Source organism: Piliocolobus tephrosceles, chromosome 8 (assembly GCF_002776525.5).
Source record: "Piliocolobus tephrosceles isolate RC106 chromosome 8, ASM277652v3, whole genome shotgun sequence".
In the NCBI taxonomy this organism is placed as follows: Eukaryota; Metazoa; Chordata; class Mammalia; order Primates; family Cercopithecidae; genus Piliocolobus; species Piliocolobus tephrosceles.
In genome coordinates, this window is record NC_045441.1 from 28,501,645 (window position 1) to 28,521,789 (window position 20,145).

General features: G+C 42.7%; 1 protein-coding gene across 3 annotated transcripts in view; it reads left to right on the forward strand.

Annotated features, from left to right (window-relative positions):
• The first annotated feature begins 1,243 nt into the window (after positions 1–1,243).
• The window catches only part of CDK13 (cyclin dependent kinase 13), a 140,715-nt gene continuing 121,813 nt past the window's right edge, over positions 1,244–20,145 (forward strand). For all 3 annotated transcript variants that reach the window (XM_023226503.1, XM_023226502.1, XM_023226501.2), the window contains exon 1: positions 1,244–3,058. In XM_023226503.1, coding sequence (XP_023082271.1) covers positions 1,848–3,058 — 1,211 coding nt within the window. In that variant the 5' untranslated portion in view covers positions 1,244–1,847. The remainder of the gene's footprint in view (positions 3,059–20,145) is intronic.

Here is a 20,145-nt window from a genome sequence, read left to right on the forward strand (position 1 = left end):
GTGAAGTACTAAGAGGGCAGTCCTCATTCGCACAAGATGTTTTGATTTCAAGGCTCCTGAGAAGTTATGGAATTTTCAGTAGTTCCTTTTAACATTCCACTTATTCCCTGCATTGATTTAAAGCTTTAACATTTTTTATTTTAAAGTAAATAGTGTTACCGAAGCTTGAGCTGTGATTCCCAAGTCTGTTTTTCAGGATAAGAAGGCGCCTCACGGAGGTTGCGGTGAGCCGAGATCGCATCATTGCACTCCAGCGTGGGCAACAAGAGCGAAACTCAGTCTCCAAAAAAAAAAAAAAAAAAGGTGAGGCCTCGAACTTTGGTGTACCCTAGACAAGTTAAACCAAGGCCATCTCCGCCCTGTTTCGCGGGGTGTCTTCTCTCCTTTCGCAGTTGTTCCGCTTCCAGGGCTTGACTGAAGGCAGGCTACGGGGTGACTGCCTAGCCCAGAAGGCCACCAACAGCATTAGTTCCCTCGCAGTCTCCAGAGACGCTTGTTCTCACTGTGACCTTTCGCTCACCAGGCAGGCAGTGCGGCATCTGCAAAGGGCCGGAACCGGCACTGCGCGCTGGACGCAAGCAACAGGCACGACGGGCGCGCCACCACGGGGAGAGTCTCAAGCCACAGCAGTGGGCGGCGCACGAATCCTCTCCTTTCTTTAACCCTTCTTCGCATAGAGTCCCACCCTCGCCGGAAGCCAAGCCGTGTCTACACATGTCACTTCCGGTGCGGCCCGCCGGCCCCTGGCGGGAGCGAGCACGCCAGTGCGCGGCAACTTTGTTCCCGCCTCTCTTGCCCCGGCCACCTCTCATCTTCGGCTTTCTCTGAGCGTGACGTCCGGGCGCGCTCCCGGTCGTACGTCAGGGCTGAGGGGGAAAAGCCCAAAGAGCGAGGCGAGGAGGAGGGGTTGTGGAGGTTAGGGCCCAACCAGCAAGTCCGGTGGCTCTCCCTCCTCCTGACGAGGAGCGGAGAGGGAAGGGGAGGAGCGAGCCGAGGCCGGCCGCGCACATCAGGAGCCTCCTCGTGGAGGGGGGGAGCGGAGGAAAGGGGTAGCTCCGCCACCTCTGCTCGCGGCTGTGGCGGCGAAAGAAGAAAGTCAGGGCCCATACTCACCGCCACAGACTCAGAAACGCCCCCGCCCCCATCTCCCCGGAAATAGCCCCCCGCCCAGCCCCGCACACTTGCTGCCCCAACCAAGAGCCGCAGCCTGGTCGCCCCCGCCTCGCCCCGCCCCGCTGCCCAACCCCGCGGGCCGCAGAGTGCGCGAGGCTCTAGGCTGGGAGTTGTTGTCAGGCCCAGGCCACTTCCGAGGCGCCTGCGGTGTGTCGCCGCCACCACAGGAGGACGACGTCGACGCCGAAGAGGAGGCGGGGGAGCGTGTTGTTGTCTCGCCCGCTCCCCTCCCCTGAACTCGCACCCAACGTCAGGGCGCGATGGAGTGAAGCGGCGACGAAGGTGGTACTTCCGCGTTGCGCTGCCAGAGCCGAGAGCGCGGCCGAGGCCGCTCCCCCACCCCCGGGGGCACTTGGAGGACTCGGGACTCCCCTGCAGGTCAGCGCCCGGCGCATCTGGTGTTTTCGCTGCCGAGGTATAGGACGACGAACGCGATCGGGAGCTCCGCCGCCCGGATTCTTGCTTCTCTGAGGTCCGGAGGCCGCTGCGTACCCCACTGTGACCTGGAACCCAGGGACCCGAGTCCCGACCCGGATTATCGTGGCGCGTCTCCCGGCCGGTCCTGGTGCTCGGTGTCCCTCCGCCACCGCTCCCGTTTCCGGCGGGGGAGATGGCCAGGATCTGACCTGGGAGGAGGCCGCACCCGCGCCGCGCTCTGCGGCTGGCTCTAGGCGATGCCGAGCAGCTCGGACACGGCGCTGGGGGGAGGCGGGGGCCTGAGTTGGGCGGAGAAGAAGTTGGAGGAACGCCGCAAGCGGAGGCGATTCCTGTCCCCTCAGCAGCCGCCGCTGCTGTTGCCGCTCCTGCAGCCGCAGCTCCTGCAACCGCCGCCGCCCCCGCCGCCTCTGCTCTTCCTGGCTGCTCCCGGCACGGCCGCCGCCGCAGCCGCCGCCGCCGCGGCCTCCTCCTCTTGCTTCAGCCCGGGCCCCCCTCTGGAGGTCAAGCGGCTGGCTAGAGGCAAGAGGCGCGCAGGAGGGCGGCAGAAGCGGCGCCGCGGGCCCCGCGCCGGGCAGGAGGCGGAGAAGCGTCGGGTCTTCTCGCTGCCCCAGCCGCAGCAGGACGGCGGTGGCGGTGCTAGTAGCGGCGGGGGTGTGACCCCGCTGGTGGAATACGAGGATGTGAGCTCCCAGTCCGAGCAGGGGCTGCTGCTGGGGGGGGCCAGCGCGGCAACGGCGGCGACGGCTGCCGGGGGAACGGGGGGCAGCGGCGGGAGTCCGGCCTCCTCCTCCGGCACCCAGCGGCGCGGGGAGGGGTCGGAGCGCAGGCCCCGCCGGGACCGCCGCAGCAGCAGTGGCCGCAGCAAGGAGCGCCACCGCGAGCACCGGCGGCGAGATGGACAGCGCGGTGGCAGCGAGGCCTCCAAGTCCCGCAGCCGCCACAGCCACAGCGGCGAGGAGCGGGCGGAGGCCGCCAAGAGCGGCAGCAGCAGCAGTAGCGGCGGCCGCCGGAAAAGCGCCTCGGCCACGTCCAGCAGCAGTAGCAGCCGCAAGGACCGGGACTCGAAGGCCCACCGCAGCCGGACTAAGACGTCCAAGGAGCCGCCTTCGGCCTATAAGGAACCGCCCAAGGCCTACCGAGAGGACAAGACCGAGCCCAAGGCCTACAGGCGGCGGCGGTCCCTCAGCCCGCTGGGAGGCCGGGACGACAGCCCGGTGTCCCACAGGGCCTCTCAGAGCCTGAGGAGCCGCAAGTCCCCCAGCCCGGCAGGAGGTGGCAGCAGCCCCTATTCTCGGCGGCTGCCGCGCTCCCCGAGCCCCTACAGCCGCCGCCGCTCCCCCAGCTACAGCCGCCACAGCTCCTACGAGCGGGGCGGCGACGTGTCCCCTAGTCCCTACAGCAGCAGCAGCTGGCGCCGTTCTCGCAGTCCCTACAGCCCTGTGCTCAGGTGAGTCCCGTCGTTCTGCCCGTGTGTACTTTGGCTGCTCTGGCCAGATCCCCAGGAGGAAGGGAAAGTGGTGCCTGGGTCTTCAAAACCATTCAGATCCACCACCGAGACGAGACAACACTGCCTGAGCCTCCCAGGGAGGGTAGGCGTTTTCGCGCGCGTGACACTTTTTTAGGGGGTCGAAGGGACAAAGCAACTGGGCGAACGGAACTTTTCTCCTGTGTCGGGGAAGATTTCTAAGGAAGAATTCAAAGTTTCAGACTTGTTGCATTAATGTGTTAACAGGTTTCTCTCAATTGCTCTTTGCGTTTCTGGTACAATTTGGATAAACCCAGAGGTGGTTTAAGTCGTTTAAATTTCGGAAGTTCTGTGAGGTTTCATTGTTGGGGATTTAAGAATGGACTGCAGCTTAGGATCTAGCATTGTACAGGGGAATAAGAATCAGGTGCTGATGTCAGAGTTAGGTATGGATTACACATGTTTCATGATTATTACAGAGAAAGAAGCAGCCTTTCTGTAAAGTTTATTCTTTTAGTATGTGAAAAAAGCTTAGGTGGAAGCTGATAGTTCTGAATACTGAAGAGATAAGAAAGGTATCTATTTAGTGATGTTCTTGTGTGGGGTAGTTTTTACCTGATCTTTCAAAGTCATAATTATAGAAAGTAGAAGAAATGACAAGATTGTGCTTTCTTTGTTGGTTTGTGATGACACCCAGTTGCTAATAACATTATAAATCTTGGTGGTGTAACCTAGTGTAACCAAGTGAATGGCTGAGTACATTCTTATACTATTATAAGCCTGTAACTGCTTACTTTAAAAGCTAAGTCGACTTTTTTTTTTTTAGATATGCCCGAAGGATAAAAACACAATATAACTATACCTTTAAATATCAGAATCTTTGTCCAGAAATCTTTAAAAGGTGTAATTTAATTTAGTGAAATTGGAGTAAAACTTTTATGTAGCTTTCTTGCCTTTTTTGTTATATAATATTCTTTTTAAAAATATGCCTTAAAGTATACTTATCCACTAAGCAAAATGCGTTAAAAACAACTTTCGAGTATTTTATGGGTTCTTATATTCCTTGAGATATTTGGACATTCCAGGCCTTATAGTTTAGAGTATTGCAAAATGACATTTGTATCAGTTTTTCCTATTGGGTTTCAGTAATGGCAAGTGGATATACGGTACCCCAAGTATGGATTATGTGGAATCTCAACAAAATAACGAATATGCATCTGCAAAATTAGCAGACGTTTTTGGAGCATCGGCATAATAAATGTGAAGGTGTGATGTTTGTAGAGATCTGAGGGTGAGTTTGTCTTTAAGCCAAAAGAGTTGTATAAATTGCTTCACTCTTTTAAAGAGTGTTGAAGCACACTTAAAATGGTAGTTGATGCCTTAGTGAAGAATTGAAAAACTCATTCATCAAAATTAGCCATTATATCTTGTAAGAGTTTGTATTTTACTTTTAACTATGATACTTTGCCAAAAGGTTTGCAGTTTTTGCGGTTGAATTTGTTTCGCAAACTGGTTGGTTGAAGTTTCAGGACCTGAACAATTTAAAGTGCTTGATGCAATTTTAAGAATGGATTTTATACTTAGGCTTTTTAGTTGCTGGTTACTTCAGCGAGGTCCTTTATTGTATAATAGTGGCATGTATTTTATGTATATATATGAAATGTATAATCGTGGTATGTATGACTAGGACTATTCATATTTAGCAAGTGTTTTTTGACCCTGTATTGTATGCCATATACTGTTTTAGGTATTGGGATGTAGCACGGAAGAAAAAGTTACTGCCCTCATGGAGCTTGCATTATGGAGGACCATTCAACACAGAATCTTTTCATGGTGTTTATATTGACCAGCAGTATTTGTAAAGGGTTGAATTTAGAAGGAACTTTAGGGTATCTTGGCTAACATTCCTGATAGATGGCCATTTGGTGTGTGCCTTAAATACATCTGGAGGTGGGAAGCACATTACTTTGAGGCAGCCTGTTCCACTAGATTTGGGACTTGATTTTTTAGCAAGATTCTTGAAGACTCAGTTTCCTAAACTGTAACAGGGAAACACTTGTTTTTCTGGATTATTTCAAGGATTAAATGAAATTTTATCTTTTTAAAACATGCAGTCTCACAGAAATATTTAAGGTGGTTGATTTATTCAATATCTCAAATTGTTAGAATTCATTTTGTAACCAAAATCCACCTTCATGCCACTTCTACCAATTGCTCCAAGTTGAACCTTTTGGAATGGTACAGAGCACACGTGTATGCTAACCCTTTAAAATGTAAAGACAGTTGTCATGATTTCTGAGTCTTCTAGGCTAAAAAAACTCATGTGGTTTTCAGATTTTTCACATTATATCTAGTTTGTCAAATGTCCAGCTGAAAACATGGGGCCCAGAATTAATAGCTAAAATAGTTGATTGGAAAAATCTTAAGATTTTAAAGTATAGTAAATGTGTCGTTACTTTTTGGGAACAGTTAATTGAACTCACTTGTACAGATGAATGCAGAAAGTTTTATTTATTTTCAGAATGTATTACTTGTGGTAAGTGGCCCATGTTCTTTAACGAATGGACTACTGTGAGTTCCATGAAGGCAACTGGCCTGTCTTGTCCACCATTGTGTTTCCAGTGCTCAGCACTGTATCTGGCACTCTTAATAACTGTACACTCTTAATAAGTGTTGAATAGATAAATGAAGGGATGCTGGAGTTTCCTGAACATACAAAATATTAATGTGGGCCTGTATTACAAACTTCATTCAAATATTTAATATAGACCATGTGTAATGCTGTAAGAAACAGTGTAATCTTTTCCCAGCCTACGCAGAACTTACATATTAATGAATTGTCAGTGTCGATATTTTTAAGGAAATGCATACACATTCAAAATAGTATTGAAATCATGGTATGAAGATGAAAAACAATTTTAAATAAGCTGAAAATAGAGATAGAGTTTCACCATGTTGCCCAGGCTAGTGTCAAACTCCTGGGCTCAAATGATCCACCTAAAACAGCCTCCCAAAATCCTGGGATTACAAGTGTGAGCCTCCGTACCCAGGCTGAAGCTTTTTTTGATGTCAGATAAATAAATCCTTTTCATTTTAGTGACTTCTGCTTCACAACTTGTTCTTTGTCTTCATTTGAATCTTCAGTCCTCAGCTCATGCGTTTCTTTTCGTCAGTTCCCTCTTACTTTTACTTTTTCCCCTGTATAATCTGTTTGTCATATTTTCTTTACTACTTGACTGTTGGGGTGTGGAAGGTCACATAATCTTGCTGATTGGCCCTATAATAAATGTGAGGGTGTATTGAAAAGAGGGGAGGGTACTTTTTATAGTGTTTTACTGTATGCCAGGCATTGATATTTAACATACATTGACCACCAAAATCCATGTGATAGTTGGAAATATTTCCATTGATGGATTGGGAAATGGGAGCTCTAAAAATTTAAGTGATTTGTTCCAAGGTCAGCTTGGATTGAAACCCTGGACTGATTTGAAAGTACATGCTCTTAATATTAAAGAGCATGGATTTTGGTTACAATATGAAGGTGGATTTTGATTACAATACGAAGAATTCTAACAGCAGTCTATTCATTAAAGAACATGGGCCACTTACCACTTAAAGCATATGCGTCATTGAACTTCAGTTGGCATTCAGGGGTGCTGGCCACCTCACATAATGACCTGTTTTGGTGAAAAATCAGCTTCTGTTTGGGTACTTATGTGTTAATTTCTGTTCCTTGGCCATTTTTTTTTAGCATTTTGAGGATTTTAAAAGATGAATCTTCTAAAGAGTCTTTCAGCTTATTTGTGTTTATTCATAGTTTTTATGAACAATTGGGTTTAAATCTTTTGGATTTTTTTCTAGTTTGTCTTTACAAAGATTGGCTAAAAACATTTCTTGAAGACATTAATTACTCTTAGTTTATTGGTGTTGGTTTTCCCGAATTATTTTGAGCTGAAGTTACTGATGTCAGATTAAAATCTGTGCAAGAAATTACTATGTATGTTCTGTTCTTTCTCTAAACTTATGGAAGTTCCATTCCACCAAGAAGCCCAGAAGCATTCGTTGTGGAATGATAACAAGAACCTAAGAATCTGAAAAAGATGGGTGGACTCCAAATATAAACAAGTAAAATTATTACTATATGTGGTACCTCTGTTATGGATTATTTAGTGTTTTGTCCTGAAAACTATGGTTCAGAAGTATATGAAATGAAGATACTGTATAATGAAAAAAGAAACTCAAAAAAAATGCCACTGATTTAATGTATACTTAATAGAAATAAGTCATGAAAATCCCTAGGTGAATGGAATTCTTAAAATGCTTTTTAAAAGTGTCAAAAAATAGGATACTAGAACAAATGCAGAAACTCTCAAAAGGGAATGGAAGTTCAGGTTAACTGTCTTAAATTTCCAGAGCTGTAATCATTGTTTTCATTTCAAAGTGATGGCCTTGTGTTTTGCTCCTTCTCTGACCAAACTTTACCTAATATTTACATCTACTCAGTCCTTATCATGTTTCTTTTCCGCTCACACTAATATTTATTTCTTTCCATTTCTATCACCCTTTCAGGTTAATTAGCTAGACTTCCTGTTACTGTTACCAGTCTTCTCCTTTCATCCATTCTTCTCAGTTCATTCTTTATCAGGAGAGTTAATGTCTTTGTTTAGCTCATGTCACTCCCATTATATTAGAATTATTATTCAAATAAACCTAAACTTTTTTGTTTGAAGGGATGGTGTCTAGCTCAGTTGCCCAGCCTGGAGTGCAATGATGCGATCATGGCTTATAGCAGCTTCGAACTTCTGGGCCCAGAGGATCCTCTTGCTTCAGCCTCCCAAGTAGCTGGGATTACAGGTTCACGCCACCATGCCTGGCTACTTTTTGTATTTTTTGTAGTGATGAGTTTTACCATGTTGCTCTGACTTGTCTTGAACTCCTGGCCTCAGACAGTCCTCCCACCTGGGCCTCCCAAAGTGTTGGGATTACAGGCATGAGCAACTGTGCATGGCCAAGTCTAAACTTCCTAATGCATCATCAGTTAATGCCTTTTATGATCTGACTCCATTCTATCACAATTCTATTTTCAGAGACATTTTTATTTCTATTTTTATACTTGCTGTTCTCTTAGCTTAAATGATGAGACACTCCAAACTCTCTTTTGCTCTTCATCTGCAGCTTTGCATTTAAAACTCAGCTAAAAAATCCCTGTCTTTTGTGTGTGTGTGTGTGTGTGTTTTCTTGGTAGAGATGGTGTCTCACTATGTTGCTCAGGCTGGTCTCCTAGGGTCAAACAATCCTCTTCTCCTTGCCTCCCAAAGTGTTGGGATTACAGGCATGAGCCAGTGTGTCCAGCCTTAAATCCCACTATCTTGAGAACTTTTTCCATTCATCTAGATAAAAGTTAATTTCTTTTCCTGTGCCCCCACAGCACTTTATCTTTGTTATAGAGCTTTAAAAAATTGTGTTTAATATCTGCTTAGTTGACTGGCTACTTTTGTGTTTTCCCTGCTAGATTGTAAGCTCCTAGAGGAAAATTACAGAGCTTATTTATTGGTGGTTTAATTTAAGTATTTTTTCCCTCTACAGATTAGTACAAACCAGTCTGCACAGATGCCAGTTATATCTCTAAACTTGCTTGGTATTTTGGTTTACACATACTCTCATACTCTAGGATAGGGCAGGTAATTGTTTCGATTTATAAGGAGGGAATTTAAGAACCTCTTTCTAGCTTCTACTTTATTAGAATGAGTAGAGGATGCTGGGACTCACTTTAGTGTGAATGGAATAAATTCAGACCTAGTGTTTATATTTGCTCTCTGTTGTGCTGATCAAGATAAATTCTTGGTGAGTTTGAATTAATCTTTAAACCGAAAATTTTCTCAGCAGACATTATGTCAAACTTTCATTTCCCGACTCTGAAAAATTGTAGCTATTTTTGAAAAACCAGTTGAAAGTGAATGTTGCTTAATATTCACATATAAGGTAATTTTAATTTTTTCCTTTATTTTGGACTTTGTGAATATCATTTTGTTGTTGTTATTTTGGTTTTGGTTGGCTTTGTTTTCTATAAATTTATAAGCTTTAAAGTGGGTGTTGGAAGCAGAAGTACCAAGCCAGAATCAGAAGCATTACTTGTTTGCAGTGATTTTGTTCCTTTAATTCCTGCACAGTTAAATTGTGGAAGAACCTAGTGTTTTTTATGTATTTTGAAAATAAAATTGATGTACGTTAGAGGATAAATATAGGTAAAACTGGAATGTAAATAAAACGGAAACGAGAAGGTTAGTGAGAGGAACCGAAAATGGTAAATGATCTACATGCATCCCCGCTTTTCTGTTTGCATTTTCAGTTGCACAGGGGCACTTTCACTGGGATATTTAATTGGCATTCCAAACTCAATTTATCTAACATAAAATTATTTCACCTTTCTTAGAGTCATTTTTTTTTCTGATACTGCTCTTTGTTATTTTTCATCTGTTTGCAAACATAATAGAGGCTAATGGTAGAAATTTTCAGTTAGTATAGAAAAGTATAAGAGATAAAAAGGCCTCTTAAGCCCAGCTACCTGATGAGATGATCATTCATGACATTTTGATAAACATTCTTCTAGACTTTTTTTACATAAGTGGGAACATGTAACGATGCTGTCTTGTAGCCTGTACTCCATAGTACAGTATATCATCTTTATTAGTAGCTCCTAGTATTCTGTTGTATGGATATAGCATACATTGTTTGGCTGAATCCACTTTGATAAATTCTTAGTCTTTTTTTTAAATTTTTGCTATGTGCGTGTATCTGAAGCAAATATATTTTTTGTGTATTTATTCCATTATCTTCTTTAGATTGAATTTCCCAGGGGTAAAATTGTTGAGGCAAAGGTGGTATATACATTTGAAACATTGATACACTTTCAAAATGCCTTTCAGAAGGCTTTTACAAATTTATGTTTTCCAGCAGTATGGGAGTACCCATTTCGTGAGTCTCACCAATACTTGGGGTTGTCACATAACATATTCAGTTATTGGTTTTTTGTTGTTGTTGTTTTGTATTTTTAGTAGAGATGGAATTTTGCCATGTTTGCTAGGCTGGTCTTGAACTCCTGACCTCAAGTGATCTGTCCACTTTGGCCTCCCAAAGTGCTGTGATTACAGTTGTGAGCCACTGTTGGTGCCTGGAATCATTATTGTTTTATTTGCATTTCTTTGATATTTTATACGGTTTAATATATTTTCATCTGTTTACTGGATATTTTAATTTCTTTCTTTCTTTTTTTTGAGATGGAGTTTTTTTTCTCTTGTTGCCCAGGCAGGAGTGCAATGGTGCCATTTGGGCTCGCTGCAACCTCTGCCTCCTGGGTTCAAGCGATTCTCCTTCCTCAGCCTCCAGAGTAGCTGGGATTATAGGCATGAGCTACCATGCCCAGCTAATTTTGTATTTTTAGTAGAGATGAGATTTCTCCATGTTGGTCAGGCTGGTCTCAAACTCCCAACCTCAGGTGATCCACCTGTCTTGGCCTCCCAAAGTGCTGGGATTACAGGCATGAGCCACTGTGCCCGGCCTCTTTCTTTCTTTTTTTTTTTTTAATTGAGACCGGGTCTCACTCTGTCACCCAGGCTGGAGTGCAGTGGCACCATCTCTACTCACTGCAACCTCCACCTCCCGGCTCAAGTGATATCTCACCTCAGCCTCCCGAGTAGCTGGGATCACAGATGCATGCCACCATGTCCAGCTAATTTTTTTATTTTTGGTAGAGACGGGGTTCACCATGTTGCCAAGGCTGGTCTCAAACTCCTGAGCTCAAGTAATCTGCCTGCCTTGGCCTTTCAAAGTGCAGAGATTACAGGTGTGAGCCACTGTGCCTGGCCAGATGTTCTGATTTCTTGATTCATTTTTTTTTTTTAATTAACTTGTAAGAGCTACTTGTGTGTTATAGCTACTAATTTTTTTATTTTTTATTTTTTTTTTTTGCGGCATTAGCAAGTATTTTTCATGAGCTTGTCTTTTATCTTTTAACCTTATTTATGTAATGTTTTGTTTTAAGACTAGGTTTTTGATTGGTCTCTGTGTGTGTGTGCACATGTGTGTTTTAAGTGGCAGTAGTTTCTCCCAGGTACCTAGTGTCTAACTGTAGTAGTACTTATGTCTTCTCCCACCCTAATTGTAATGAACTTCTTGTTCTATAAAGTTTTTTTCTTTTTTTTTTCAGTGATCTTTTGGTCCACACATTTATCTTGGAATGCTGTTAGTTCTGCTCGCTTTTGGATTTCTCTTTGAGCCCCTCCTGTTCTCTGCATTCAGATTTAAAATACCACTTTCATTTGATTTTTTTTTTTTCTGTAAGATACTTACAGAATGAAATACTTTTTAAATTATTTATTTATTTATTTATTTATTTTTGAGATGGCATCTCACTTGTTGCCCAGGCTGTAGTGCAGTGGTGTGATCTTGGCTCACTGCAACCTGTGCCTCCTGGGTTCAAGCTGCCTCAGCCTCCTGAGTAGCTGTGATTACAGGTGCCCGCCACCATGCCCGGCTAATTTTCCTGCCTCAGCCTCCTGAGTAGCTGTGATTACAGGTGCCCGCCACCATGCCCAGCTAATTTTTGTACTTTTAGTAGAGATGGGGTTTTGCCATGTTGGCCAGGCTGGTCTTGAACTCCTGACCTCAGGTGATCTGCCTACCTTGGCCTCTCAAAGTGCAGGAATTACAGGTGTGAGCCACTGCACCTGGCCAATTTATTTTTTATTGACAAATAATTATATATATTTATGTGTGTGATATTTTGGTGTTTACCTGTGGAGGGCTTAATCAAGATAATTAAGAAATCCATCATATCACATACATGCTATTTTGGTGGTGAAAACATTTTAAAAATAATTTTCTTTTTTAACACAGCTCCAAGCAGCCATTGAAGAAAACATTTTAAATCTACTCTCTGGTCAGGCACAGTGGCTCACGTCTGTAATCCCAGCACTTTAGAAGGCCGAGGTGGGTGGATTACTTGAGGTCAGGAGTTCAAGACCACCCTGGCCAACATGGCAAAACCCTGTCTCTACTAAAAACACAAAACATAGCCAGGCACCGTGGCGTGTGCCTGTAGACCCCAACTACTTGGGAGGCTGAGGCAGCAGAACAGCTTGACCCTGGGAGGCAGAGGTTGCAGCGAGCCAAAATCTTGCCATGACACTACAGCCTGGGCACAAAGCAAGACTCCGTTTCAAAACAAACAAAAAAACTACTCTTTTGTCAATATCAGAATATGCAGTGCGTTATTGTAGTCACCATTCTGCGCAATAGATCACTAAAATTTGTTCCTTCTGTCTATCTGAAACTTTGTGTCTTTTGATCAGCATCTCCCTTTCCCTATACATTCCTCTCCCCTAGACCCTGGTAACCACCATTCTACTCCCTGCTTCTATGAGTTTGAATTTTCTAGATTCCATATATAAGTGAGATCATGCAGTATTTATCTTCCTGTCACAAATGACATAATTTACTTCTTTTTAAAAGCTGAGCTGAGTGCGGTGGCGCACGCCTGTAATCCTAGTACTTTGGGAGCCCGAGGCAGGCAGATTGCTTGAGCTTAGAAGTTTGAGACTGGTCTGGGCAACGTGGTGAAATCCCTTTTTTATAAATACAGAAAAATTAGCCCAGCATGGTGGCATGTACCTGTAGTCCCAGCTACTTGTGAGGCAGAACTGGGAGAATTGCATGAGCCCTGGAGGTAAAGGCTACAGTGAGCTGAGATTGAGCCGTACCACTGCACTCCAGCCTGGGCAACAGAGTGAGGCCCTTTCTCAGAAACAAAACAAAACAAAAAACAAACCTGAACCACGTTAAAAAAATTAATCCGTTCATCTAATGATGGACACCTAGGTTGCTTCCATATCTGAGCTATTGTGAATAATGCTGCAATGAACATGGGAGTGGAGACATCTCCTATGCATACTGATTGCAGTTCCTTTCGGTATATACCCAGAAGTGGGATCATGTGGTAATCCTATTTTTACTTTTTTGAGGAACCTCCATACCATTATCCATGATGGCTGTAGTAATTTACATTCATACCAGCAGTGCACAAGGGTCCCCTTTTCTCTATACCCTCGCCAACACTTGTTATCTTTCATTTTTTTGATGCTAGCCATTCTAGCAGGTGGGAGGTGATATCTCATAGTGGTTTTAGTTTGCATTTCCTTGGTGATTATTGATGATGGTGAGCATTTTTTCATGTATCTGTTGACCATTTGTATGTCCTTTTTTTTTTTTTTTAAACACTGAGATGGAGTCTTGCTATGTTGCCCAGGCTGGTCTCAAACTCCTGTGCTCAAGGAGTCCTCCCACCTCACTCACTTCAGTCTCCCAAGTAGCTGGGATTCAAGCACTAATCACCAAACCCAACTGTATTCCCTCTTTTGAGGAATGTCTATTTAGGTCCTTTGCCCATTTTTGAAATTGGGTTATTTATTTTCTTTCTGTTGATTTGAGTTCGTAAAATATTTTGAATGTTAATCCCTTATCAGATGTGTGGTTTGTAGGTATTTTCTCCTTATCCGCAGGTTGTCACTTTACTTCGTTAATTGTTTCCTTTGCTTTGCAGAAGCTTTTTAATTTGATCCATCCCTTTGTTTATTTTTGCTTTTGTTCCCTGTACTTTTGGGTTTATAACCATGAAACCTTTGCCCAAACTAATGTCATGGAGCTTTTCTTCTACTTTCTACTGTATAAGATGTGAGATGAGAGTCTATTTTCATTATTCTCCATGTGGATATCCAGTTTTACCACCCCTGTTTATTTTTATTTTTAAGACACAGGGTCTTGCTGTGTTGGCCAAGGCTGGTCTCAGAACTCCTAGGTTCAAGCAGTCCTCCTGCCTAGCCCGCCCAGAAGCTAGGACTACAGACATGCACCACTGTGCCTCACTCCCGTCACCATTTATTGAAGAGGCTGTCCTTTTCTTACTGTGTGTTCTTGGCTACTTTGTCAAAAATCAGTTGACTGTAAATGGGTTTATTTCTGGGTTCTCTATTCTGTTCCTTCAGTTAATGTCTCTGTTTTTATGCCAGTACCATACTCTTTTGATTAACATAGCTTTGTAATACACTTTGAAGTCAGATAGTGTGATACCTCCAGCCTTGTTCTTTTTGCTCGGGATTGCTTTGGCCATTTGGGATCTTTTAAGGGTTTGGGTATTCCACTGAGTCAAATTCTTGAATGGGGCATTTAAGACCCTCAACACAGACTGAACCAAAGTACTCTTACTTCTTAGTGTATATCCTGATCACAATACAAACTGGACTGTTTACTATTTTCTAGTATCTTAGTTTGTATCCTTCCTTCAGTTGGCCAATGTGCCTTGCTCGTTCTTTCAACCTTAGTTCAGGTGTTTTTTTGTTAGTTTGTTTGTTTGTTTTGAGACGAAGCCTCGCTTTGTGGCTGGAGTGCAGTGGTGTGATCTCGGCTCACTGCAACCTCCACCTCCCAGGTTCAAGCAATTCTCCTGTCTCAGCCTCCTGAGTAGTTGGGATTACAGGCACACACCACTACGCCTGGCTAGTTGTTTTTGTATTTTTAGTAGAGATGGGATTTCACCATGTTGGCCACCTGGTCTCGAACTCCTGACCTCAGGTGATCCACCTGCCTTGGCCTCCCAAAGTGCTGGGATTACAGTTGTGAGCCACTGCTCCTAGTCTCAGGTGTTGTTTTTGTCTATGAAGCCTTCATTAATCTTGTTCAGAAGTGATTTTTTAAAAATAACCTTTAGAACTGAGATCACTTTGTGAGTACTTATTACATCCAGTTCACCCAGTTGATAGTCATTTGAGTTGTTTCCAGTTTTTGGCTGTTATGAGCAAAGCTACTGAACATTTGAGTACAGGTCTTTTGTTTTTGTTTCTCTTGAGTAAATTGGGAGAGGGTTTGCTGTGTTGTATGGGAAGCGAATGCTTGACCTCCTACAATCCCATGGTCTTTTTCAAAATGTCTTTGCCATTTGCATTCCAGTCAGTACAGTATGGGCATTCCAGATGCCTCACCTCCTCAATAAGACTTCATTTTTTTTGGTCAGTCTTTGATTTTAGTGGATGGGTATTGGTATCTCATTGTGGTTTTATTTGCAATTCCCTAATGATAAGTAATGTTGAGTGTACTTCCATGTATTTATTTGCTCTTCATATCTTTTGCTAAGTGTCTCAAAATGTTCATTCTTCATGAATTGGGTTGTCTTACTAAGTTGTAAGAATTCTGTATATATGCTAGATACAAATACATGTTTTGCAAACGTTTTTTCCTCAGTCTGTGACTCACTTTCCCTAACAGTAATTTCCAAGAGCAAAAGTTTTAAATTTTGATGAAAAACCAGTTTAGCATTTTTCTGATTTATGCTTTTTTTTTTTTTTTTTTTTTTGAGACAGCGTGTCTCGCTCTGTCACCCAGGCGTGTTCTCAGCTCACTGTAACCTCCGCCTCCTGGGTTCACGTGATTCTCGTGTCTCAGCCTCCTGAGTAGCTGGGATTATAGGCGTGTGCTATCACGCCCAGCTAAATTTTGTATTTTTAATAGAGACAGGGTTTCACCATATTGGCCAGGCTGGTCTCAAACTCCTGACCTCAGCCTGCTTCTGTCTCCCAAAGTGCTGGGATTACAGGCGTGAGCCACCTACCGCGTTCAGCCAGATTTATGCTTTTTATGTCCAAAAAAATTTTTGCTTAACCCACAGTAACAGAGATTTTCTCCTTAGGCTTATAATGTGCATGTTTATCAGTCTACTTTTATGTATAATGTTAACTTTATGATAGCATACTTACATTTTCATCTTGTACTGTTGTCACCTCTTTTTTTTTTTGAAACGGAGTCTTCTTCGCCTAGGCTGGAGTGCAATGGCACGATCTTGACTCACTACAACCTCTGCTTCCCAGGTTCAAGCAATTCTCCTGCCTCAGCCTCCCCAGTAGCCGGGATTACAGGCATGTACCACCACACCCAACGAATGTTTGTATTTTTAGTAGAGATGGAATTTCACCCTGTTGGCCAGGCTGGTCTCGAACTCCTGACCTCAAGTGATCCACCCACTTCAGCCTCCCAAAGTGCTGGGATTACAGGCCTGAGCCACCGCATCCAGCTGTTGTCATCTGTTACATGTCTGTGTTTGCATGGCGTATGTGTGTTATACATAGACATAAAATTTAAAATGAGAAGAGTCACTTCTTGGGTAAATATTTACTCAAATATTTACCTTTTCAAGTGCTTTTCCTTTTTACAGATCCAACTTTCCATGTAGTATCATTTTCCTCTGGCTGGAGGAATGACTTTGAACATTTTTTATAATGTAGGTCTGCTTTTTGTATGTCTGATAAACTCTCCATTTTGAGAGAGAGTTTTACTGGGTATGGAATCCTAAACTGAAATTTTTTTCCTTAATATTTTACTTGTTATATTTCTGGCTGATAAATTTCTATAATATTTTGGTTTTGTTTCAGCCATTGGATTTCAAGTCCTGTGATTTTTTAAATATTTGTGGTTCTTAAGCACCTAATACAGCATATGATAGTAGGTACTTAGCAAGTGAGATTAAATTGCCTGTCTTGTTTTAAAATTGTATTTTCTAGGGCTGTGTGTGGTGACTCATGCCTCTAATCCCAGCAGTTTGGGAGGCCAGGGCAGGCAGATCACCTGAGGCCAGGAGTTTGAGACTAGCCTGGCCAACATGGCAAAACCCCCTCTCTACTAAAGATACAAAAACTGGTTGGGTGTGGTGGTGTGCACCTGTAATTGCAGCTACTTGGAAGGCTGAAGTAGGGGAATTGCTTGAACTCAGGAGGCGGAGGTTGCAGTGAGCCAAGATCTCGCTACTACACTCCAGCCTGGGCAACAGACTAAGACTCTATCTCTAAAATAAACAAAACAAAACAAAAACCTTGTATTTTCTAACAAACTATTTCTTCAGCTTAAATTGCTTTGGATTAAAAAAAGACGTTCAGGCTGGGCACGGTGGCTCACACCTGTAATCTCAGCACTTTGGGAGACTGAGGCAGGTGAATCACGAGGTCAGGAGTTCGAGACCAGCCTGGCCAATATGGTGGAACTCTATCTTTAATAAAAATACAAACATTCGTTGGGTGTGGTGGTACATGCCTGTAATCCCGGCTACTGGGGAGGCTGAGGCAGGAGAATCACTTGAACCTGGGAGGTGGAGCTTGCAGTGAGCCGAGATTGTACCACTGCATTCTAGCTGGGCGACAGAGCAAGACTCCATCTCAAAACAACAACAACAACAACAAAAAAACCCCCACAAAGGTCCAGCCTCACAGGGTTAAAAAAAATTCTGTTGATATTAACAAGGTCTAGTAATACACTATGAACAAATTCTTGATGGCTGGAGAGAGACTATCAAAGTATGTGCCTTTGTGCATATTAAGTACCGAGCTCCCTTCTACTCTTCTCACCTGCTTTTCTTTTTCCGTCTTCGAAAATACATCTCAAGGCATGGTTCAGGAAAACATGAAGACAAACACAGAATTTGTGCTCAGTGGACTAGAACATGTTTGCTTGAGCACATTTGCAAAAAGTCAGCCACGCGTCTTTTTGTTGTTGTTGTCGTTACTTTTAATATGGCATAAGGACCATAAAGGAAGTATACTTTTAGAATAAACACAAAACGTTTCATTTTTATGTTATCTTTTCTGGTTTTAAAAATAACATGTTTATTGAAATATATTTCACATACTGTACAGTTACTGTTTTAAACTACAATTTATTAGTCTTTAGTCTCTTCATAGCATTGTGTAACCGTCACCACTAATTTGAGAATATTTCAGTCACTCCAGAGAGAAACTCCATGACTATTAGCAGTCACTCCCCATTCCCACATCCCACAGTCTTGACGACCAACGGTTGGTGATTTCTTTCTGTCTTTATAGATTTACCTATCCTGGACATTTCATTTCACTGGAATCATATAAAGTATCGTATTTTGCGGCTGGATTCTTTCACTAAAACATAATGTTTTCAAGGTTTATCTATGTTGTAGTGTGGATCAATATTCCTTTAAATGGTCAAATATCCCATTGTACAGTTATGCCACACTTTATCATTAGTCATGGACATTTGGGTTAACTTTTTGGCCATTTTTTTTAATGCTGCTATGAACATTTGTGTACACGTTTTTGCATGAGCATTTGTTTTTCTCTTGAACGTATACCTAGGAGTAGAATTGCTGGGTCATATGATAATTTTATGTTTAAGATTTTAAAGAGCTGTCAAACTTTTTTAAAATAGTTGCATCATTTTTATATTCATATCAGCAACATATGAGGGTTCCAGTTTCTTCACATCCTCAACAAAAGTTGTCTTTTTGATTGTAGCCATCTTGGTATTTGCAGTGGGATCACATTTTGGTTTGGATTTGCATTTCTCTAATGACAAATAAAGTTGAGCATCTTTTCATGTGTTTTTGACCATTTGAGAAATGGCCAGAATCTTTTTTTGAGAAATGTCTACATGAATCTCTTGCCCACCCCCACCCACCCACCCCTGTTTTTTGAGACAGGGTCTCACTCTGTTGCCCAGGCTGGAGTGCAATGGCACAATCTTGGCTCGCTGCAGCCTCCATTGCTGGGGCTCAAATGATTTCCCTATCTTAGCCTCCTGAGGAGCTGGGACCACAGGTGCACACCACCACACCCGGCTAATGTTTTTGTATTTTTGTATAGATGAGGTTTTGCCATGCTGCCCAGTCTGGTCTCAAACTCAAGCTCAAACAGTCGTCCCACCTTGGCCTCCCAAAGTGCTGGGATTACGGGCATGAGACACCATGCCCGGCCTTCTTTGCCCATTTTTAAATTGGGCTGTTGTCTTGTTATAGGGTCTTAAGAGTTTTGTATACTGTCTATTCTGGATGTAAGTCCTTTATCAGATACATTATTTACAAATAATTTCTCTATCGCTTTGTTGATGGTGTCTATTAAAGCACAGAAGTATTTCATTTTGATGAAGTCTAATTTATTATTTATTGCTTGTGTTTTTGGTATCAAATCTAAGAAGGCTTTGCCTAATCTATGTTCACAAAGATTTTCTGCATTTTCCTCTAAAAATTTTATCGTTTTAGCTCCTACTTTGATCCATTTTCAGTTAGTTTCTTGCATGGTGAAAGGAAGAGGTCTGGCTTCATTCTTTTGTGTGTGGATATACAGTTGTCCCAGCACCATTTGTTGAAAAGAGTATTCTTTTTCCATTGAATTGTCTTAGCACCCTTGTTGAAAATCAACTGATCACAAATATTAGGATTTATTTATGTACTCTGAATTATATTCCATTGATTTATGTATCTGTCTGTATGCCAGTGCCACACAGTCTTGCTTACTCTAATTTTGCAGTAATTTCTGAAATCAGGAAGTGTGAATCTTCCAACTTAGGTCTTTTTAAAGATTGTTTTGACTGTTTGGCTTCTTGGCATTTTCAAATGAATTTTAGAATCAGCTTGCCAGTTCAAAAAAGAAGCTAGGATTTTGATGTGAAGTACATTGATTTAAACAATTTTTTGTTTCATTACTACAAAACTGCAACACGTTGACTTTTTAGATTAATTTGGGGAGTATTGTTAATTTTTTTTTTTTTTTTTTTCTTTTTGAGACAGGGTTTCACTATGTTGCTCAGGGTGGTCTTGAACTCTTGGGCTTAAGCACTCCTCCTGCCTTGGTCTCCCTAGGTGTTGGGATTACAGGCATGAACCAGCGCGCCTGGCCACGGAGTATTACCTTTTAACAATTTAAGTCATCTAATATGTGAACATGGGATGACTTTCCTTTTATTTAGATTTTCTTTAATATTTTTTAGTGTGTTTTGTAGTTTTCAGGGTATAAGCCTTGCACTTTTTAAATTAAATTTTTAGGTATTTCAGCCTTTTAAAGGCTATTGCAATGGGATTGTTTTCTTTTTTCTTTCTTTTTTGAGATGAAGTCTTGCTCTGTCGCCCAGGCTGGAGTACAGTGGCGTGGTCTTGGCTTTCTGCAACTCTGCCTCTCATGTGGCTAGGATTACAGGTGAGTGCCACCACGCCTGGCTAATTTTTGTAT